Raw genomic sequence first — 20,403 nt, 5'->3', positions numbered from 1 at the left:
GGGTCTGGAGGCTTTAGGGATGGGGTGGTGGGGTGGGATTTAGGTTGGAGAGATGAGTATTTAAGAATTCAGTGGTGGGATCTGGGATTGTGGTTTTGTTGGGGGGGCTCACGTGGGGTTGGAGATCTTCGGGAGCTGGGATTGGGTTTGGATTTGGTGCTTGGTTGCGGTGTTACAGAGCGGTTTGCGTTTAGGGTATGGGGCTTGGGCATCTGGGTCTGGGGTGTTGCAGTGGGGTCCGGTTTGGGGATGGGTGTGGGGTTTAGGGTCTGGGGTCATGCTTGGGGTCTCCCAGTGGGGTTTGGGTTTTGGGGTCTGGCGTTGGGATCAGGTTGCAGTGTATTGCTGGAATGTCCGGGGTTTGATTTGGGATCAGATCTGGGTTTTGGGGTCAGGAATCCAGGCGTGGGGTCAGCTCTGGGTCTCGGGGTCGGTGCCAGCCCAGCGTTCCCCCCGCCACATAGCCAGGCTGGTTGGGATGCCGCCCCTGTGACGGCGCAGTTTCCAGATGCCGCAGAGCTGCCGGCACGCAGCGGCCGGGGGGGTGAGCGGTGCCGCAGCCCCCCCGTGATGACCTCGCCTCTCTTTGCAGCTCTTCGCTGACAAGGTGCCCATAACAGCAGGTGGGTATGGGGTGGTGGGGCTGCTTCCCCCTTGTTGCTGGGCCACGCTCACCCCTCTTGCTCTCCTTGGCAGAGAATTTCCGTGCGCTGAGCACTGGTGAGAAAGGATTTGGCTACAAGGGCTCCTGCTTCCACCGGATCATCCCTGGCTTCATGTGTCAGGTGCGTGGCAGCACTGGGAGCTCCCACTAGGGAGGTCGGAGGGGGCCAGCACTGCCCCTCTACTACTGTGGGGCATTGTGACCCACATGGCTGTGGTGATCCTATAACCAGATTATTTTTTTTTTTTTAGGGCGGTGACTTTACACGCCACAATGGTACCGGTGGCAAATCCATTTATGGGGAGAAGTTTGCCGATGAGAACTTCATCCTGAAGCACACAGGGCCCGGCATCCTGTCCATGGCCAATGCTGGCCCCAACACAAATGGCTCCCAATTCTTCATCTGCACTGCCAAGACCGAATGGTGAGCGTGGGGAGGGGGGACAGCGTCACGCTGCGGTGATGCTGGGGAGGTGGCTGTGTTTCCCCTGCAACCCACACTTCTCCACAGGTTGGATGGCAAGCATGTTGTCTTCGGCCGCGTCAAGGAGGGGATGAATGTGGTGGAGGCCATGGAGCGCTGTGGCTCCAAAGATGGCAAGACGAGCAAGCAGATCACCATTTCCAACTGCGGGCAGCTCTCATAAACCTTGCGTCTTAATGCCTGACATTCCGCCTGCGGCCCAGGCAGCTTGCCTGGTGCGGCCCCCCCCTCCCCTTGTGCTCCTGACTTACTGCTGCGTTTCTACTGGGTCTCGCCGCATGTGCACAGTCCAGTTGGACTGCAGAGTTACATTTATGAGTCTAAATAAAACGAGTTAAACCACCCCAGTGCTGTTGTTTTGGGGTAAGGGTGGGTAGAACAGGACCCCAGTGGGACTGGGTCCTCCTTCGTGGTGTCCCCTGGTGTGAAGAGGTATGCTGACCTCAGTAGGGGTCATGGTGTGTGTGTGTGAGGTCCCCCCCTGCCTGGCTGTTGCATCCTGCTGTGGCGCTGAGCCGTGGGCACTCAAGTGAGGATCCTTGCCTGTTGCTGTCCACACCCCTGAGCCTGCAAGTAACATTCCCTGCCTTTCCATAATGTGGGGAAACTGAGGCAAGGGGCCTTGGGCTGCTCTGGGCCCCCCGCTTAGGGGGTGAGCAGGGAGATGGGGCAGAGGGAGTTCGTTCCGAGGCTTATTTTGAGTGAGGGGAGACGAGAATGGGATGCATATCTGCCCCAAATATAGACATGGGGGATGTGCCCCCCCCACACCCCAAATATAGACATGGGGGATGTGCCCCCTTCCACCCCCCCCCCAGTTTAGGATGTGTGGGGAGGTCTGCTGCTCTGTCTGAAGCACTGGAGAGGGTCTGCATGCGCTGAGGGGCTCCCAGTAATCCCTGGCTGGGGTGTTCCAGCAGCACCCCAGTGCTCTCAGGTTGGGCAGTGTCCTGCCTGGGACTTCCTCCCTGCCCAGGAGGACCTCGGTGCGGTGCCCCGGAGCGCTCCGCATCACGCACCGCGGGCACGGGCTGTAGCGGCATTGTCCGGAACTCCCGTTCCCCGGAACCTCTCAGCTTGGCGCAGTTCCCAGTAGGGATGCACAGCGCGGAGGACCGGAAGCGGCGCGACGTGCGGACCGGAAGCGCGGGTGGGCAGGCGGTTGCCGTGGCAGCGGGCCGGGGCCGCCATGGAGGCGCTGACCGAAATGTACGACCAGGCGCTGCTCGGCATCCTGCAGCATGTCGGCAACGTGGACGACTTCCTGCGCGTCCTCTTCGGCTTCCTCTACCGCAAAACCGATTTCTACCGCCTCCTCCTGCGGCCCGGTGACCGCCTGGGCTTCCCGCCCGGCGCCGCGCAGGCCATGGCCCTGCAGGTACCCCCCGGGCCCCGCTCGCTGCGCTCAGTGCCGGTGCTGAGTGCCCGCCGCCGCGTTCCCGTGGGTGTTGGGGCCCAGAGCGTCCTTTGGGCACAGCCTCAGGCCAGGGCGAGGCAGCAGGGCTTTGCTCCGGCGTCCTCCCGTGTGTCACCGGGAGAAACGTCACCTTTTGCCTGGTGCAGGTGGCTGGGCCTGAGCACTCAGCTCCTCATGCTGCAGGATGGGGAGAGCTGCGTTTTCTCTCTCCAAATGCATTATTATCTACCCAAACCAGACAGTTCTGGTTCAAAACGCCATGATCTCCACTTACCATTGATCTGCTTCTTCACCTGCACCTGCTGAAGGAGCTCGCAGCCATCCTGGGGGGTTGCCCGCGGTTTCTCCCAACCGGTGGCACTGCTGAGGGGAGGCAGCCCTTCCCCAGAGACAGCAAAACCCTGCAGCCAAGTCTCTCTCCTGAGAGGTGGTTTCAGCTGGCAAGTGCAGGTGTAGGGAGCGGGCTGTGTGACAACCACAGCTGGAGAGACTGCAGTAAGGGCCCCAAGCGCATGCTCCTTCTCCCCTCCTTGACAGCCAGCTTTGCTCTCTTGCAGGCGTTTAAAGTCTTTGAGCGGATGGCCCGGCAGGATGACGAGAAGCGGCGCCGGGAGCTGGAGGCAAAGCTCCGCAAGAAGGAGGAGGAGGAGGAAGCTGCCGCGGCTGCCGAGAGGGTGAGAGTGGCCCCGGCCGCCCATGAGGTCGAGGTAGAGACAACGGAGGAGCCCGAACCCTCGCTGGACATGGGGGGTGCAGCGGGGCCACAGGATTCGCCTGCAACCCCGGCAGCAGCCAGCCCCATGCCAGCAGAGCCCCCAGGGGCGGCTGCCCCAGCGCAGCCCCTGCCTGCCGAGCTGCCCACGTAAGGCTCTTCCCTTGCTGCTTTCTTCACCCCACTGGCAGGTGCTGGCAGGGTGGGGGGAGGAGGGGTTGTGTGATCCCCCCGTGGGAGGCAGAGTTGTGTTCTGTGCTGGGTTTTCTCGCTGCTCTGAGGGCAAGGGAATTGTCATGTCTGCACACTGCTGCGTGCTGGAGCTGTGTACATTGGGGTCACTGTTCCTGGGGGCTGACCGCAGCAGCTCTGGGAAATCCAGGTGCTGTCCCACAGCCTTTTTCTCATGGAAACTCGGGGTCTGTTCCCCAGGTGTATGCGGTGGGAGCTCCCAGAGCCGGATTGGTGCTCTCCAGGTTGCTCTTGTACCAAATATCCATGTGGGCAGGTAACAAGGCCAGTGTCAACATTGGGTGCTCACAGTTTGGGAGCTCCAGAGGTCTCTGGCCTGGCTTTCAGCTCAAAGCAGAGCCAGCTTTGAAGCCACATCAGACGCTGCACAGAGCTTTACGTACTCTTTCACCAGACTCAGTGGCTTTCAAGCTGGGCTAAGCAGCCTCATGCTTTAAAAATGTCCTTGCTCTGAAGTCCTCTCAGCGTGTCCGAGGGCTGCTGCCAGCTGGCTTCCCTTCCCTGCCCGGGTGAGGTGACACAAAGCCCTCAGGTCCTGTGCTGACGCGTGACAGCCCCAGGTCCTGGAGGGGCTAGGATGGAGTGGGCAGGGAGGAGAATGCAGCTGGGAGGGGAAGGTGCCCAGCAACTTGATCAGGTGGGAATGAGGAGAAGGCCTTGTGCCGAGCTTGACCAGCCTGACCTGTGTTGTGCAGGATAAAAATAAGCCAGAAGCCAAAAATGAAATCGCCTGAGAAGCCATGTTCTGTTGTCCTGAGAAAAAAGATTGTCCCTGGGGCCATCAGGCTGGCATCTCATGGAATTAGTGAGCCAAAAAAAGCCCTGTTGCAGCCGACAGAGCTCTTCTGCCTTGCCACAGCTCTGACCTGTGTGTTCCCAACCTGGACTGGGGAAGGGAATGGGGCAGCGTGGCTGTGGGATCCAAGTAGGGCAGAGCAGGCAACAGGTTGCTGCTGTAGTTGGTGTGTGTGCCTCTGGGGGGCACTGGAGCCCCCCGAAAGGCAGCGGGCATCCAGGGCACCCCTGACAGGCTATTAATAATTGAACCAGCTGCTTAATTCTGCACAGCCCCTCCTGAGCAAAACCCCGAGCCACCAGCTTGGATACGAGGGGTGCATGAAAAACATGCAGCGCCGGCAGCAAGAATGCAGAAAGGAGATTAAACAAAAATATTTTCCTTCTCCCTTCCCCCCTCCTCAACCGGTAAAGAAAACCATCGCCACCAAAATCTATATAAAAACTCGCTCATTCTGTCAACATCACTGCTGTGGAAATGTAGGGCAGGTACCAGCCCAGATCTGCCAGCTCCCATCAGAGCCCGCTGCGCTCCTGGGCGCCTTGGGATGGGAGAAGCTTTCATAGGGCTGCAGAGGAAAGGGAGAGCAAAACCAAGCCTGAGCTGCACTCAGCTTTGCCCACAGGTGAGGCATGTGGCTGGCTTGTTCCTTGGCCGGTCCCAGCCCTGTTCCCCACCTGTGAATGGGGTGATGTGGCTCCCCTTTGCCGTGGGGCTGCCCCATGGCCCCGATAAGGACCGTGTGGCCTCCTGCCCTCCCCGGCTCGTTTCTGGGGTTAATGGTGCAGCTCCCAAAGGCATGGATCCGGTTTGTTGCCTGCAGCCTGAGCTCAGCTCTGAGCTTGGCACACCTCCGCCGCCCAGCGCCCTCCCCTTCCCCCATCTTGGAACCTGGCCTGCATACATTTGCCATACAGCATTTAAAATAGAGCCCGGCAGCCCACGTGTGGCACTGTGCAGCCTGGCCTTGGCGCTCTGCTTCCTGCCTTCCCAATGCTTGCTGCTTGCTCCCAGTCCTAACCTGGGGTGCATTCTTCTTCCATCCTGTGGCAACTTGCTGCTCAGAGCCCACTATGAGGCCATGGCAGCTCTGCGTCCCCTCGCTGTGCCTCCTTGGTGCTGTGGCCATGTGTGCTCAGGGCTGGCAGCCCTGTGCTGTTTGGGGAGCCAGGAGAAGGACCTACAGAGAGCAGGTGTGGAATTTTGTTGTCAGAGAAGGGAATTCTCCCAGCAAAGGATTTCTGGGAAGGATGAAAGGATGCTGAAGGGTCCTCAGAAAGGTGGCGAGGAGGCAGAAAGCACAGAGCTGCTGTAAGCAGGCAAGGGATGAAGGTGTTTGAGACCTCCATCACTGACCCTTTGGGCCAGGACCTGCAGAGCTTTTCCTGGGCAGGAGAAGGCCCTGCCTTGTGCCAGCAAAACTGCACCAAGACGTGTCCACCTGCCTGCTGAGGCTCCTGCTCTCCCAATCTGCTTCCATCACAGAACATCCCGTGCTGGAAGAGACCCACAGGGGCCATCAAGTCTCACCCCCAGCTCCACTCAGACCACCCAAACCCTATGTCTGAGAGTGGTGTCTCAGCACTTCCTGAGCTCCGACAGTTTGGGGCCATGCCCACCGCCCTCTGGTACAGAACCTTTTCCTCAAGTCCCCTGCGGCGCTGGTTAACAGGGCTGCAGGCCTGCACTGTGGGAAATTTCCATCCGGCTCCCACATGGATCCAATTCAACTTAGCAACTACTTGGCTTTGCCCAAAGCCCAGATGGATTCTTTTCATTCCGAGGTGCCCGCTGGATGTGTTTTCTATGTGCATTCATTCTCCTTGGGGTGCTGGACAGGGGAATTTTGTCGCTTTGGGTTGCAGGGCTGTGGAGAAGGGATGATGCAGGTACTTTGTTTGGATGGGGGATGCAGGCAGCCCCCAGGAGCTCCATCTGGCCCCAGATCCGGCCTCCAGCCCAGGTGCTGGCCAGGGGAGCAGGACCAAACAAGTGCTGTGGTACTTCCTCGGCTCTTACCTCCAGCAGGCCATGGCCCTGCAGCTCTGTGAGCCAGGGTGAGCACTTCTGGTGGTATTTCTCCTGAAAGATTTCTTTTCTTCCTTGAGACTTGGCCCTCGTAAACCTCACTGCAGCTCCCTGCCTGGATGCTTGCAGTCGTGCTGCTTGTCCTGTTCCCCCTTCAGCTCCTTTTCAGGCTGAAAAGCCCTCATTTGCTTCACTCTGCCTCATTTGAGCATCCTTGTGCTCCTGGTCCTCTCTCACTGGTGCTCCATGTGTGGGGTTCTGCCCTTCCTACCCTATTTCTTCACCTCTGGGCTGTCCTGGGGAACCTTCTCTGTGAGCTGAGTCCTCCCTGCAGAGCACAGAGGCTGTGCCGTCATGCAGGGGGGAATTACTTCAATCCATCCACCCTCTCCTGCAGGAGTGGGAGCTCAGCTCCCAGCAGAGCACAGTTTCGAAGGGCTCAGCTGGAGGCGAGGTGCCCCCAGCCCCATTCCTGTGCAGCCTGTGGCCAGAATGAGCCCCTCGCAGCTGCTGAGGGTGCGATTGGGGCCCCATTTTCCAATGCTTTAATAGGGAACCAAAGCCCTGTGCTTGCTGAGATCAGCAGCGCCGTGTCAGCTCCCCTGTCACACACCCGATCGCTCAGGGCTTTGGTTGCCCTACCAAGGTACCGAGCTCCAAAATTAGGTCCCTGCACCAAAAATAACTAAATTAAAACCTATAAATTTTTCTCTTAACAAGCAGAAAATCCCAGGGCTGGAGGCCGGGGGACAGCATGTGCCTGATTCTTATTTAAAAAAGAAAACTCTGTTTGCTTGCTTTAGCACTGCGTTGTTCTCCAGGGAAGGACCTGAGGCGCCGCCAGCTGTGGGGCCGTGGAGCTCCACTCGGCCAGGTCCCCTTTTCCAGGAGCTGGAATTGAACCCGGCATGCTGTGGCAGCGCGACGGTCCCTCAGAGACCTCTCAGACCCAAGGTTGTGTAAGCTCTGTGCCAACAGTGAGGATCCGAGGGGACTTTGCCTACCAGTAGCGTGTCCTGCTGTCCTTGACCTAAATTTCCCAGCAGTAGTGAAATCTAGCCCTCTGGTGACGACTCCAAAGCTCTCCTGCGAGCTGGCGGTGGCATTTCAACCACCCTAATGGCAGCAAGTTGGCTCTATTGAATGGCTCCATAAATAACTGGGAAATCAAAAGTGAAGGCTAAAAGCTCCCCTGAAGAGCATGAGCGTGGAAAGGAATGAGCCCCTTCTTGCAGGCTGCGGCAGGAGCGGGGCTGCAGATCTGCTGCCGTGCATGGAGGAACCTGGGGAGCGCTGGAATCAGGATTTTGGATGTGGTGGGTGTGGGTTTGGAGTTTAGCTGTAGGATCAAGTGGCAAAGGCATTGGCTGGAGGTGCTGGGCACCTCTCTGCTCCCTAAAGGTGTGGTATTGGGGTGAAAGTGCCCTGGGAGCCATCCTGGCTTGAGGGGACCATCGTTTTTGGAGCAAAGGGGATGGTGTTGGCCACCTCTCGTGTTGTGGTGTGTCTCTGGTGTGCTCAGTGAGCCCTGCCAGCTCCAGCGCCATTTGGAGAAGCACCTTGCAGCCCCATGGCTCGGGATTATTGCGGGGTTGTAGCACATCTGTACATCTTGGGGAGGAAAGGCTTCCTCCCAGTGTGGATTCGGGGTTCTTCCCACTAGCCCACCTGGGTTTGGGGCTTCTCCCCCACCAGCCCACCTGGGCTTGTGTTTCTGCCCACCATCTCACCTGGATTTGATGTTCTCCCCACCATCTCACCTGGATTTGGTGTTTTCTCCACCATCCTACAGGGATCTGGGGCTTCTCCCCACCATTCCATGGAGATTTGGGGTTCTTCCCACCATCCTATGTGGATGTGGGCTTCTCTCCACCAGCCCCCATGTGCACCCCTACGGCCACAGCCCACAGAAGCCCTGTGCCGACAGCAGCTGCATCGCAGTGCTTGTTTACTGTGGAGCAAGCGGAGCTGACAGCAGCAGGGCTGGTACTCAGCCGGCTCAGCGCTTTGCTGGAGACCCAATTAAGTGGAGCAAAACCCAGAGAGACCGAATGCCACACGCCCGATGTTTTGGCGCTGAAAAACGTTAAATCCGGAGGTGGGGGGAGGCTCCTTCTCAGCTCGCTTGCAAAAACAGCAGAGAGAGCACAACCCTGGGATTTTCCATGCGCACCATCCCTGCAGCTTTGTGGATGCGGCTGTCTCAGGGGTGACACTTCCAGCTACCTGTTGTTCCAGGGAGCAGAGTGCAGAGTGAACCTTGTCAAATTCATCCTAAAAGCTCATCCGTTCTTCCTCCTGCCCCAGCCCGGCAGGACGGATGCTGCAGAAGGTGCTCAGCCCTTCCTGTGCTCGGGGTGGCTCTGAGTTGTCCCTTGGCTGCTGAGCAGGAGCGGGCGCTTCTCCCTCTGGAAATCTGTACTGCAGAACTCCTCCCGCCTCAATCCGGGTGGCTGATGGCTGCAATAAATGCCAGACAGGCAGCCGGCACGCCACAGCTCCCTGCAAGGCTGCGTGCTTATGTGGGTTAGGCACACGGGCGCCTCGTGCCTGATTTTCTCTTCCCCTCCTTGCTCAGAACTTCATTATTACTTAATGAGATCTTTCCATTCTCAGCTACCTCTTGAGCTTGAGGGAGGTTTTGTGCATCACACAGGGCCTCAGCAGCGGGTAACGCAGGGCTGGGGTGTTAGTGCCCTGCAGAGTGGCTTGGAGCAGCACTGCCCCTCTGCTTTCTCTGCTCTGTGAGGAGGATGGGACAGGCTTGCTTTTGCCATTGGGACGTGCTTGTGGGGCTTGGTGGGGTGTTGCCAGCACCTCCTTTGGGAGCAGGCAGGGGCTCAGCCTCCATTTCTGCTTATGGGGCGGCTTGGCCTGGCCCCATGCCCACGTCACCCACCTCGCCCTTGGCCACCTCCGCTTGCTTCTGCCGTCACTGTTTTCTCCCCCCCGTCTACATCTGCATTGCCTAACTGCCTTGACACGTTTTCCTTCAAGCTGCCTAAATAATTCACCTTGACTAAGAGCAGACAGCCGTGCTGGCCCCGCAGGACAGGACGTGGAGAACGCCGAGCGCTGGCATTGGAGATGTGCAGGGATCGGCACGGAGCAAATGGGAGACGTGCTGCTGTGCTTGGTGCTGGATGGGTCCCTTGTGGTGACCTCCGTGCCACAGGGGACAGCACGGCCGCGCACTGCGGCTCCTTGGAGTGCCAAACAGATTGGCTGCTTCTTGACGGTGCATTGTTAAAGGTTTCACCTCCCCCAAAATGACACATGGCAAGCAAAAATAGAACAAGACAGAACACACAGACCCACCCACACCATCCCCGCCACCCGGCAGCCGAATGCACGCGGTACCAAATCCCGGGTTTCAGAGCTGCTGCTTTTTCACCCTCTTCTCTTGTCCTCAGCCCCACTGCCCAGCCGGGAAGGTTGTGTGTGGCGTGCTCCCTAGGATTTGTGCGGAGCAGAGCTGCGGCAGTGCTCCGTGGGCAAAAAGGGACAGAAGGAGAGCAAAGCAAGGAGGTAGATCCGGCACAGAGCAGCCCTGCTTCAGTCTCCCCGTGGAAGCAACCCCATAGCACTGACTCCTCCCAGGGCAGCTGTGAAAGCACTAGTGTCTGCGTGCCATGGTGCCATGTGCTTGGCAGAGTCTCTGGCAGGTGAAAACATCCAGAAGCACCTTGTCCTGGGTCATGCCAGAGCAGGAACTGCTAGAAGGAGGAAAACCAACCGGCTTTGGAGCCCAGATGGGTTTCTGCATCCCTTCATGGCCCCCCCGTCACCTGAGGGAGACCAAGCAGAGGGCAGTCCACGCAGAGCTCTGCTTCTCCGCATTTCAGCCCTGTGTGTATCCTCTAGCCCCCCTGGGGCTGGTGGCACCCTGTGAGCCAATGACATCTCACAAGAAGTGGCACCCTGTGAGCCGGTGGCACCCCACGCCTGTGCCTGGCGGATCGTGGCCCCCAGCCTCTCGGCTCCCTCAGTCTGGGGGTGGTTTGGAAGCCGCCAGCTGGAGCCAACCAGCGCGAGCACCGCTTCGGTGCTGCCATGCCAACCCCGTTTCCATGGTGATTGGCACCCAATGGGCGAACGCCAAGCAAGGCCAAAATTCCCGAAAAAAAAAAAAAAAGAAAGAAGTGCTTGCAGGGTCCCCTCCCACCTGACATCGCGATGTCGCTCACCCGGTGCTGGCAACACCGTGAGCCTGTGGCCACCCTGTGCACTCCGGCAGGGCTGTGGGCATCCCAGCGCTCACCCCAAAACTGTCCCCAAAAGGACCCCCCCAAAAAAAGTGTGCGGGTGCGCGTGTGTGCACACAGACCCTTCCCAAGCCTAATTTAATTAAACCCCGTGGATCTTACATAATGCTCAGGGCTGGAAGCCGCCCCCGCCTGCCGCTGCTGCGCGCCCCTCACTGCGGGGGTGTTGGGACGCAGTCCCCGGGGCCACACAGCCCCTGTACCCTTATGTAAAGCCCCACAGCCGCAGGCCAAGGGCTGGGTGTGTGTAAAGAGCAGCTCTGCCCTTTGGTGGCTCCACAGCCGGCTTTGGGAAAGGTTCGGTTTTATTTCCAAGCCCTCTCCAGGAGTGTTTGGCAGAGGACGGCCCCGCAGTGGTGTAAAGGGACATGAGGCCGGTGGGAATGTCTTGGCTGGAGGTGCTTGCTGATTTGGAGCTGTGTTGCCGATTGCTTGTCTGATCCCCCCAAATCCCTCCTTGTCCATCCCCAGAGCCCTGCACCCCTTGGGCAGCCCAAGGGACATGTGTATCCCTACATGTCCCGTCATCATCCGCGCTGGCACTGCGGGGTGAGGGGTGCTGGGGTGCTGACTTGATCCTTTTCCTTTCCCTGGGTACACCCTACAGTCTGAAGCACTGCAGGGTGCCGGAGCACAGGCTCTGCTCCCTTCCCGCTCCCACCCTCCCTGCTCACCCCACGCTGCCCCACGCTCAGCCCCTCACCTGTTCTTCCCTCCCCAGGAGACAGGAGCAGTTCCAGACGAACCCTGACAGCTACAACGGGGCAGTGCGGGAGAACTACGCCTGGTCCCAAGACTACAGCGACCTGGAGATTAAAGTGCCCGTGCCCAAGCACATTGTAAAAGGCAAACAGGTAAAGCAGCATTAATAATTTGGCTTCCGGCATCTCCCTTCCCATCGGGGTGCCCGGCTTTCCTGGGAAGCTGTGCTGGGAGCAGGAAGGCTCTTTGTGCCAGGATGTGGTCGTGCCTTGCTTTCCAGTGGTGGGGACCCACGGTCCCAGCCTGGCCACCTTCCCGCTCTGATTGCTGCGTCCCATTGCTCAGAGCCCCAGCAGGGTTCCTTGGCTTTGTACTTTGTGTGCTTTTTCCTCCAATTCCACCTGCTGCAGTCTCACAGGAACCTCTCAGATCTGCATGTCCCACTGCTCTGACAGGGCTGGCCTTCCTCCTGAGCACCCTTAGACCAGGGATGTGTCCCCGCCAGCTCCTCCTGGCTTGGAGCATCACTTGCCTTGCTGAGTCCCAGAACTACAGAGCATCCCAAGATGGGAGAGACCCACAGGGATCACAGAGTCCAAGCCCTGGCTCCACACAGGACCACCCAAAATCCAAACCCTATTTCTGAGAGCAAATCTGAGAGCAATCTACATGGCATGTGGCCATGCTCGTTGTACTTCAGCACCTCTCCTGTCCCTCTTTTCCCCACCCTTGGCTTGCTGGGGTGAGGAGCGGCTCAAGGAGCACACATGGGGCTGGGAGCACCAGCCCCAGGAGTTTGACCTCTCCCGGGGGCTTTCCCCAGCACTCCCAGCCTGCGGCTCTTGCTGTATTTTTCCACTTGGGAAGTCGGCGCTCCCCCACCTCCCGTTCTCCTCTGCTGCTTCCAGGGCAGCTGAAATGAGCACGCTTGGGTTTGCTCGCCGGCTGCAGCCTACACAGCTCCTTGGCGTGCCAGCGGAGCGTAATTGGCAGCGGCAGCCTGGGCTGGAGGGGTGATGGCTGCCATGGGGACAGCAGGGGGACCGTGAGATGCATCATTGCCATTGGGTGTCTAAAGCGAAGCCAGGCTGTTTCTTGGAAGGGCTCAGGGGTGTCCAGACGGATGTTCTATTCCCTGTGTATCGTATGGTGCTCACAGTGCCTCTCCCTGCCTGGGGACGTGCCGGGGAGTTGTGCCCTTGCCAAGATCCCACCGTCACACCTCATCCTTTGGCACCCAGAGCCGCAGGGGCCTTGCAGGTGCAGCAAGGAGCTGGGACAGGACATGCTTTCCTGACCTCTCCTGCCTCCCTGCAGGCTGTGCTGAGGATGCCTTCGCTGCCAGCAGCCCCAAATGCCCGCAGGTGTGCACCGACCCAGGCCCGCCCCACGGCACCACATTTAATTCTGCACCGACGGCTCCAACGTTTGGCTTTCCTTGACCCAGCAGTGCATGTCCTGCTCAGTCCTTGCCACCCCCCAGTGCTCCCCTCGGTGTCTTGCAGGCAGGTTTTCATTTCAGAGCTGTTCTTTGTGTCTCTCCAGTTGGAGGGGACAGGCAGACCAGCTGGGTCACAGGCCAGAGCAGGGCTGTTCAAAGCAATTTTCAAGCTGGATGGGCTTGGGGCACGTTATTGACGGGTTCCTGCAAAACAGAAGCGTTCTCTGCATTCACCATGCAGCTTCACCTTGTAAAAAAATTATCAGTTTTTTGGCTTCTGCCTGCCAAGGCGAGATTAAAAATCTCCCCTGTCTGGTCCCTGGGCTCTGAGCGTGCCCAGCTATAATGCCGCTCAGAATGGCACTCCTGACACTTTTTGGATTTGGGCTGTTGCTATGGCACCTTCTCAGCCGGGTAAGCTGGAGGTTTCCTTGTATGGAGCTCCGTGGAGTGGCCGTGGAGCAGGAAGGGGAGAAGGGGTGGGTGGGAGCACCTCGCGTTCCGCTCCCCACCTCCCCAATCCACTTACAGGCTCAGCAGGGGCCCATGGAGCTGCGCTTCCCAGCCCTGAAATAGAGATCACGCCAGCAGCCTCTCTTCTGCCTGGCTCGCAGGAGATGAGCGAGATTGGCTCCCAGCTTTGTGTGTGCTCGCTGTGTTGGTGGGGGTGGGCGGGGGTGTTTCAGTGTGCAGGATCCGCTGCGGTGCGGAGCTCCGGCGCAGGGCTGTCCTGTGTGGCACAACACGATGCCACAGCCGTGCCTAGGGCACCTCCCCAGGGCTGTCAGCATCGCACCCCCTTCCTCAGCCCTCTGATTGAAACCCCCCAGAAAGGTGACTCAGGGGTCACCTCAGAGCTCGGAGCAGAGCTACTGGCAGTCACCCCGTGTGTATGATGGGGGATGGGGTGCTGGGGTGAGCAGAGCCGGGTCCACGTGCCCCGTCCTTGTGACAGTGACATTCCGCATCCTGGAGGAGCTGCAGCACAGCGGTGGTCACATCCACGTCCCGGGTGAAAGCCTGGTGTGTGTCTGCTGGGTGTCCGTGCCGTGACGGCTGCTCGACACCAGCACCGGTTTGGGGCTCAGCCTGGTGGCACTGGTTCCACAGCTGCGGTGCCGTCGCTGCCTGGAGCAGCTCTGCCCACTTCTTGCCTGCGTGGAGCTAGTGAGTCACTGGAGATCTCCTAGGTAATGGATAATGTAATAACATTTCAAATGAGCTCTGCAGAGCGGGAGGAAGATCTGGGGGAACTCTGGGAGAGAATGCAGGCAAATCTCACCGCAGTCTCCTCCTCTCGGGTGAGGGCCGGCAGCACCGGGGGCTCCGAGCTGTCCCCCCCCCGGCCCTGCTCCTCGCAGCCTGGCCACACAGGACAGCAGCAGATGGGCTCTCTGGGGACCGAGGTAGCGCTATGTAGCACGGCCAAGTGGCAGCCTGCCACTGTGTCCCCAGGGGAGCGGTGTCACTTCGCGGCAGGTCGTGGCAGGGTTCCCCGTATGGCTTCTGCAGGAAGGGACAGAGCTACCGTGTCCCCTTGCCCTGATGGTGACACACACACATCCCTTTGCATGCGTGGAGCCCAGTGCTGGCTGTGCCTTGGTGTGGGGGTTGTACGAAGCCAAGGAGCTTCAGGCTGGTGCCGGGGCTGGGCCAGCACCAGGCTCCTGGCTCAGAAGCCCCTGACTGCCTGGCAGGGCAGTGCTCAGCTCTGGGAGCCGCTGAGCCGTGCTCAGTGCCGGGGTGAAGCAAGTGGGCACCCAACCTCTGAACTGGTTTTCTGTAAGGGGAAACTGAGGCACAAGGAAGCATCTGTGTGAGTGCCTGCAGGGCTCTGCTGCCTGCTGCTCCCCAGAGAGGTTTCCTTTCACCTTGGAGCTGTTTGCTCTGAGACAGCAGTGGGATTCCCACCCTCCACCCATACAGGCTGATGGTTCTTCTCCCTCTCTCATCCCCAGTGAGCGCTCTTGACCCCATGCCCCAAGAAGTGCAGCAGGAAACAGAGCAGGAGCCTTCCTGATGCTTTTCTCTCTGCCTTTCCAGGTGTCTGTGGATATCAGCAGCAGCACAATTCGTGTGGCGGTGCTGGAGGGGAGCAGCCCGCATGTGCTCATGGAGGGGAAGCTCACACACAAGATCAACACGGAGAGTTCCCTCTGGAGCCTGGAGCCAGGGAAGTGTGTTTTGGTAAGGGCTGCCCTCTCCTTGCCTTGCAGCTCCCTGGTGCTTGGCCTGGAAAACAGGAGCAGCTGGAGGCTTGAGCCAGAGCTGGCCGTGTCCCACTCTGCCTTTCCCTGGCTGTCCTCATGCAACGTGCAGCTCATGTGTGCCAGGCAAGGGGAAACCCCACTGCTTATTTCTGTGCTGCCCCGGGGTTCTGACACACTGCCGGTCCTGTTGGAAGCAGTCGGTGCAGCTGCTTCTGTTTGCCTTCCGCACGTCTTCCTCGTCAAGGTGGTGCGGGGGCAGCAGCTAATTTTTGGGTCTGCTGCCCCACAGCTAATTGTTGCTGGCTTTCCAGCCTCGTTAGGTGTCTCTGGTGTGCTCTAGCAGTGTGGGCAGAGAGGTGATGCTGCCACACTGTTTCCACAACTGAGGCTGTCCTGGGTGTTGCGTTGCAGCCCATCAGCCTGGTTCCTCCAACCTCTTCCTGCATCCTCCGGCTGCCCAACTCCTGTGTGAGCTTTGGGGCCGGGGCTGTGCTGGGAGTGGGGCTCTGCCACCCATTGTTCTTCTGCCCTCTCCTTTCAGCCAGAGATGTTCTCAGGAGCTCCTCAGGGCTGTTGTCAGCCCCAGGAGAGTGCTCAGGGCCAGGGTTCTGTGGCTGCTGTGGTTCCTTTCAGGGCAGCATGCTCACCTTGTGCCCCATGTCACAAGCAGGGCAGTTTGTGGGCATCCAAAGGCAGTGTGACATTTGAGTGGGAATTGCACAGGGTGCATCCCACTGGGTGCAGAAGTGCCAGGGAAAATGCATGGAAATCGTGCATAGGCAGAATCATAGAATGGCTTGGATTGGAAGGGACCCCAAGGATCATCGAGTTCCAGCCCCCCTGCCACAGCCAGAGCCACCAGCCTCCAGATCTGGTGCTAGACCAGGCTGCCCAGGGTGCCATCCAACCTGGTCTTGAAGGTGTACCCTGGGACGAGAGACCTGCTGCCAGAAGGGCCCTATGGGAGAGAAAAGCATCTCCAAATCACTTGGCCATCAGAAGGATGTTTAAAGGGGAGACAATGGGATCGTTAATGGACATTTTTCAAATGTGAAGCTTTTGAAAATTGGCTGATTTGGGCATGTGCACAATCCTGGGAAGGAGCGATGCTGTTCAAGAAGAGCTGACCCCAAACACGGCTGCGTACGGGCAGCTGGCAGTCCCTGTGTGTGTGTTCCTGGGATCAGCAGCGTGTTACACAGCCGGAGGAGGATGGGAGCAGCGCAGGCGGAGCGAGACTCGGGGCTTCCTGCAGTGACCGCGGGGAGCGGTCCCCTCGTCTCCAACCCGAGCCGGAGGCAAGAGCCTCAAATTAGCACGAGCACAGGGTTGCGAGGATCTCCAGCTGGCTGCCAACATATTGATGGTGGGATGAAATTTCTCTGGAAGAATTGTAAGGTAACTGGAGCAGAGTGAGTAATTCTCGCCCGAGAGTGTCTCCTTTTTCCGTGTGCAGAGTAGCCGAAAGTGCTGGGCGACTCCTTCCTGTTCATTCATCAGGAGGCATGCAGCTATTTGGTGGAGAATCGCTCAGTTCAGCTGCTGGGAGGGGACTGTGCAAGCGCTGGGCTTGGCTGGAGCACAGCATGCCTTGCAGGTGAGGTGTGCTCCCCAGTCTGTGTGGCCACAGCTCTGCGGTGGCTGTGAGCATCTTCTTGCAGGACACCATGCCCTGAGCTCCCTGCTGGGGACGCAGGGGACAGCAGCCTCCAGCAAGGTGGGGACATGACAAAACCGTGCTCACGGTGTGCCAGCGCTGGGCCCACTGCCTGGAAGGGGCCTCTCCATTCCCTGAGCTGGCCGGCTGAGCCCTCAGCACGTTTCTCCTCGTGTCCTTCAGCACGTTTGTGGCTACTGTGCCAGCCTAACCGAGGCAGAAGCCTGAGGGCCGTGGCTTTGGAGCCGCCTGCTCTGCCCTGCACCGCGGCCGTAATCCCCGTGCTCTCCCCTCAGTGTCACGCCTGCTCACTTGTCAAAAGCGAGATGAAAATAGATTCATGGGAGCCGTTTTTAGAAGTCTCCGCTGGGTGTTGTGCGCAACACATTTTGGGATTATTTTTGTTGTTGAGGATTTTTTCCCCCCTCTCCCTCTTTTTCTCTCCTTCTCTCCTGCATTTGTTATCCACGCTCAGGCTTTCGTTGCTCAGCCCTGCCTTGAGCAGCTATTACAGCCTTTGCCTGTCACCTCCTGAGCTGGGAGGCCGAGTTAATAACAATCTGCGGTGCTCCCCAACCTCCGTGCACCATTGGAAGCGTTCCCTGGTGCCCCCTCACCAGCTCCTGTCCCCTGCTGGCTCCCGGGGATGCTGCTGCTGTGTCGGAAGGGAAGCAGGTGGCGAGAAGTGGCTTTTCCAAGACCTACTTCCATCCCTTGGCAGCGTCCCTCCAGATCTGACGCGGCATTCGGGATCTGGGAGGAAACCTTGCACTGTGGCAAAGCGCAGACCTGCAGCGAAGGACTGGGCCCCTCCTCACGGGGCTTGGGGACATGGGAGGTGACACAGTGCCACGTCCATGCTGCTGCAGCACACAGGGCTCCCCGCCACCCATCCTGCCCCAGCCTCTTGGCTTTGCACAGCTCCAGCATCTGCTGGCCCCAAAGCAGAGACGTGCAACCAAAGCGCGAGGCGGCCGGAACCTGATCCTTCCTGCAGGAGGCTCTCAGCACCCTGTAGCTCTGAGCTAGGGCAGAGCGTTGGCTCCCTTCGCAGAGAGCAACGTAATCAGGTCAAGATTTATTTGTCCTTGCGGTGAAGCCCTGTTCCCTTGGCAGAGCCCCGTGGGGTTCCCGGCGTGCAGCCGCCTTCTATGGCCACCTTCCAGGGCACAGCACGGCTGGTGCAGCGCTACATCCAAGGAACTGACCCCGTGCCACGAGCGAGCCCCAAACCCCAAGCCCACACCTAAGGAGCTCTGCTGCCCTGCGGGCGCTTGGAGGCTTCTGTTAGAAAGTGGGACTGCGGCCTCGGAGCGAGTCCCACTTTCAGTTCTCTCCCCCTGGAATCTGGGGGAAGAGCAAACTCCCCCGCGCACGCAAGGTGGGCCGCAGAGGTTAATTAATGATTGTTTGCAAAGCTCTCTGTGCGGCGGTGATGCACGTCGCAGAAAAGCTGCCGAGGAAATGAATAATTCTGCCTTCCCAGCAGGGTGGGAGCAGGGCATGGTAAATAAAGCGAGGGCCGTGCATGGGGCAGGGGGAGGAGAGGGCTCATGGGCTGCAGCTCTGCGGGGCTCTTCCCACCCACTGCCAGCCCTGTGCTGGGAGCAGCGGCCACGGGATGGGGGGGAGATGGGATTTCCTGTGCTGGTGCTGGGGCTGATGCCCGGTATCCCCTACGTGGGGTGGTGTGCCCACTACAAGGCCCTGTGGCCATGCACTCCATGGCTGTGTGTTCCCTTGCACTCACTGCTGGGCGAGCACCTGGGCCTTGGCCTGATGGAAGGCGGTTTGCTGTCAGGCTGGAAACCACCGCCTTCACCACGCTGCAATGTTGTACCAGCACTGCTCTCCCAGGAGGACTGAGCCCAGCCACCCCCTCCTGCACCATTCCCGGCTCCCAAGCTTTCATGGCTGCCCTCGTTTTCCCCTCCAGAGCTTCTGGGGAGCTGCACCCGGATTGCTTTGTCTGCCTTTATGGATAGCTTTGCAGAGATGCCGGCCAACGCTATAAATCTCCCTCGCTGCCAGCATTGTTACTCAACTACAGTGGAACGGGAAGCCCACTGTGGCCCCACAGCAGCAGGGAGATGGGCTGGTGGCCAGGGGACAACAGGACGTCCCCTCTCCCTTGGGCTGCCCCTCCAGGGCTGGTGGCAGTCTGGCAGCAGCGGTGATGTCCCAGTGTCTGCACAGGCCATGGTTATGGCTGTGTCCCCATGCCTGTGTGTCCCTGTGGTGGGACGCAGGCTCAGGGTGACATATCCCCATGGTGGAATGTGGGCTCGGGGTGCTGGATGGGTTTGGGGTGACACGTCCCCACAGTGGGATGTGGACTCCCTGAGCCGCCTGTCATCCCCAGATTAACCTGAACAAGGGGGACGAGTACTGGTGGAACGCTGTCCTGGAGGGCGAGGAGCAGATCGACATCGACAAGATCAACAAGGAGCGCTCCATGGCCACGGTGGATGAGGAGGAGCACGCTGTGCTTGACCGTCTCACCTTTGACTACCACCAGAAGCTGCAGGGCAAGCCGCAGAGCCACGAGCTGGTAGGTGCCTCTGGGCCAGGAGCGCAGGAGCCCAGGAGCGCAGCTCGTCCTGTCCTGCCATGGGTGCTCTGTGTCCCCATGCATGCGGGCAGAGGGCTGGCACCGCGTCCCGAGTCTGCGGGGCGGCACGGAGCAGGGCAGGTGTGGGTTTGGGGCGGGCCCATCGTGACGCACTGCTTTGCAGAAGGTGCACGAGATGCTGAAGAAGGGCTGGGACACCGAGGGCTCCCCGTTCCGTGGCCAGAAGTTCGACCCTTCCATGTTCAACATCTCCCCTGGCGCTGTGCAGTTTTGACCCCGGCAAAAAGTGGCCGAGCGACGAGGCAGGGAAGGGAGGACCCCGACCCCAGCGTGGGACCTGGTGCCCGCGCCCAGCATCAGCGCGGCATGGGATGCGGCGTTCCATCCTGTCACCAAGGCAACCCGGCGCTGGGACCCTTCTCCTTGCCTCGCCTCGCGCTGGCGACGGCTCCGTTGTTTTTCAGGAATAGACGGAGCTCGCTGGGTGACATAATTATTATTTTTGGTTGTTGAGGATATTTCTGGTTTTTGCTTCTGCGGGTGCACGTCTCCTCCCTATCCCAGCCCCAGGTGGCTGTGTCCTCAGCGGGTGCATCCACACTGTGCCCTGCCCGGGGTCCCCGCCTGTCCCCAGCCCTGGGGGCAGCAGGGACGTGCACACGGCGTGGGGCTGGGGGATGTGGCACCCTGCTGCACCCAGCCGCAATAAATCCTTGCTCCCAGCACAGGGAGTGCGAGTGGTTCAGGGACTCTGGTGGGGATTGCCACGCGTGGGGACACTGCTGCACATGGGACACTGCCACCTGTAGGGACACCACCACCCGTGGGGACACTGCCAGTCATGAGGACGCAGCCCATGGGGACACCACCACCCCTGGGGGAGCACTCTGGGGTCCAGGAGGACACTGCCACCCACGGGGACACATGCGCTGTCCCCAGCCCCACTCGAAGGCCCCTTCAGCGCCGTGGGGCAGCAGCGTCCCAAGTGCCCACCAGGCACACTGGTGTTCCGTGGGGTCCGGGGGACCCCTCCCCAACCACCTGGTGACAGCGCATGCAGCCGCAGGCCCACGGCCACCCACGGTCGCCATGGCAACGCCGCCCGCCGCCCACTCGTGCTCCCCCCCGCGTGGGCCCCGTGCCCACGGCCCCGCCCACGGGGGTGGTGTTTAATGTCACCGTGTCGTCGTTCCCCCCCCCCCC

At 59.7% G+C, this 20,403-nt stretch overlaps 2 protein-coding genes across 2 annotated transcripts in view; both read left to right on the top strand.

Moving 5' to 3' along the window:
- Positions 1-1,491, top strand: part of PPIA (peptidylprolyl isomerase A) — a 2,069-nt gene extending 578 nt beyond the window's left edge. Inside the window, exons 2-5 of the mRNA XM_021375005.1 lie at positions 593-623; positions 697-785; positions 916-1,088; positions 1,176-1,491. Coding sequence (XP_021230680.1) covers positions 593-623; positions 697-785; positions 916-1,088; positions 1,176-1,311 — 429 coding nt within the window. The 3' untranslated portion in view covers positions 1,312-1,491. The remainder of the gene's footprint in view (positions 1-592; positions 624-696; positions 786-915; positions 1,089-1,175) is intronic.
- On the top strand, positions 2,269-19,932 carry NUDCD3 (NudC domain containing 3). Its single transcript, XM_021374994.1, has 6 exons — positions 2,269-2,526; positions 3,123-3,427; positions 11,340-11,472; positions 14,805-14,948; positions 18,991-19,179; positions 19,364-19,932. Exons 1-6 carry the CDS (start codon positions 2,338-2,340, stop codon positions 19,472-19,474), a joined length of 1,071 nt encoding a protein of 356 aa, XP_021230669.1. The 5' UTR covers positions 2,269-2,337; the 3' UTR covers positions 19,475-19,932.

This window comes from Numida meleagris, chromosome 21 (assembly GCF_002078875.1).
Source record: "Numida meleagris isolate 19003 breed g44 Domestic line chromosome 21, NumMel1.0, whole genome shotgun sequence".
Classification (NCBI taxonomy): domain Eukaryota; kingdom Metazoa; phylum Chordata; class Aves; order Galliformes; family Numididae; genus Numida; species Numida meleagris.
The sequence above is the reverse complement of the archived record's forward strand: the minus strand, read 5'-3'. Positions and strand labels throughout refer to the sequence as shown.

What these genes read in the sequence shown, in the direction of transcription:
- NUDCD3 (XM_021374994.1), top strand. Translation starts at nt 2,338, where the DNA reads ATGGAGGCGCTGACCGAAATGTACGACCAGGCGCTGCTCGGCATCCTG. An exon ending in CTGCCTGCCGAGCTGCCCAC is followed by an intron (nt 3,428 to 11,339) that starts GTAAGGCTCTTC and finishes TTCCCTCCCCAG; the next exon opens with GAGACAGGAGCAGTTCCAGA. An exon ending in AGCCAGGGAAGTGTGTTTTG is followed by an intron (nt 14,949 to 18,990) that starts GTAAGGGCTGCC and finishes TGTCATCCCCAG; the next exon opens with ATTAACCTGAACAAGGGGGA.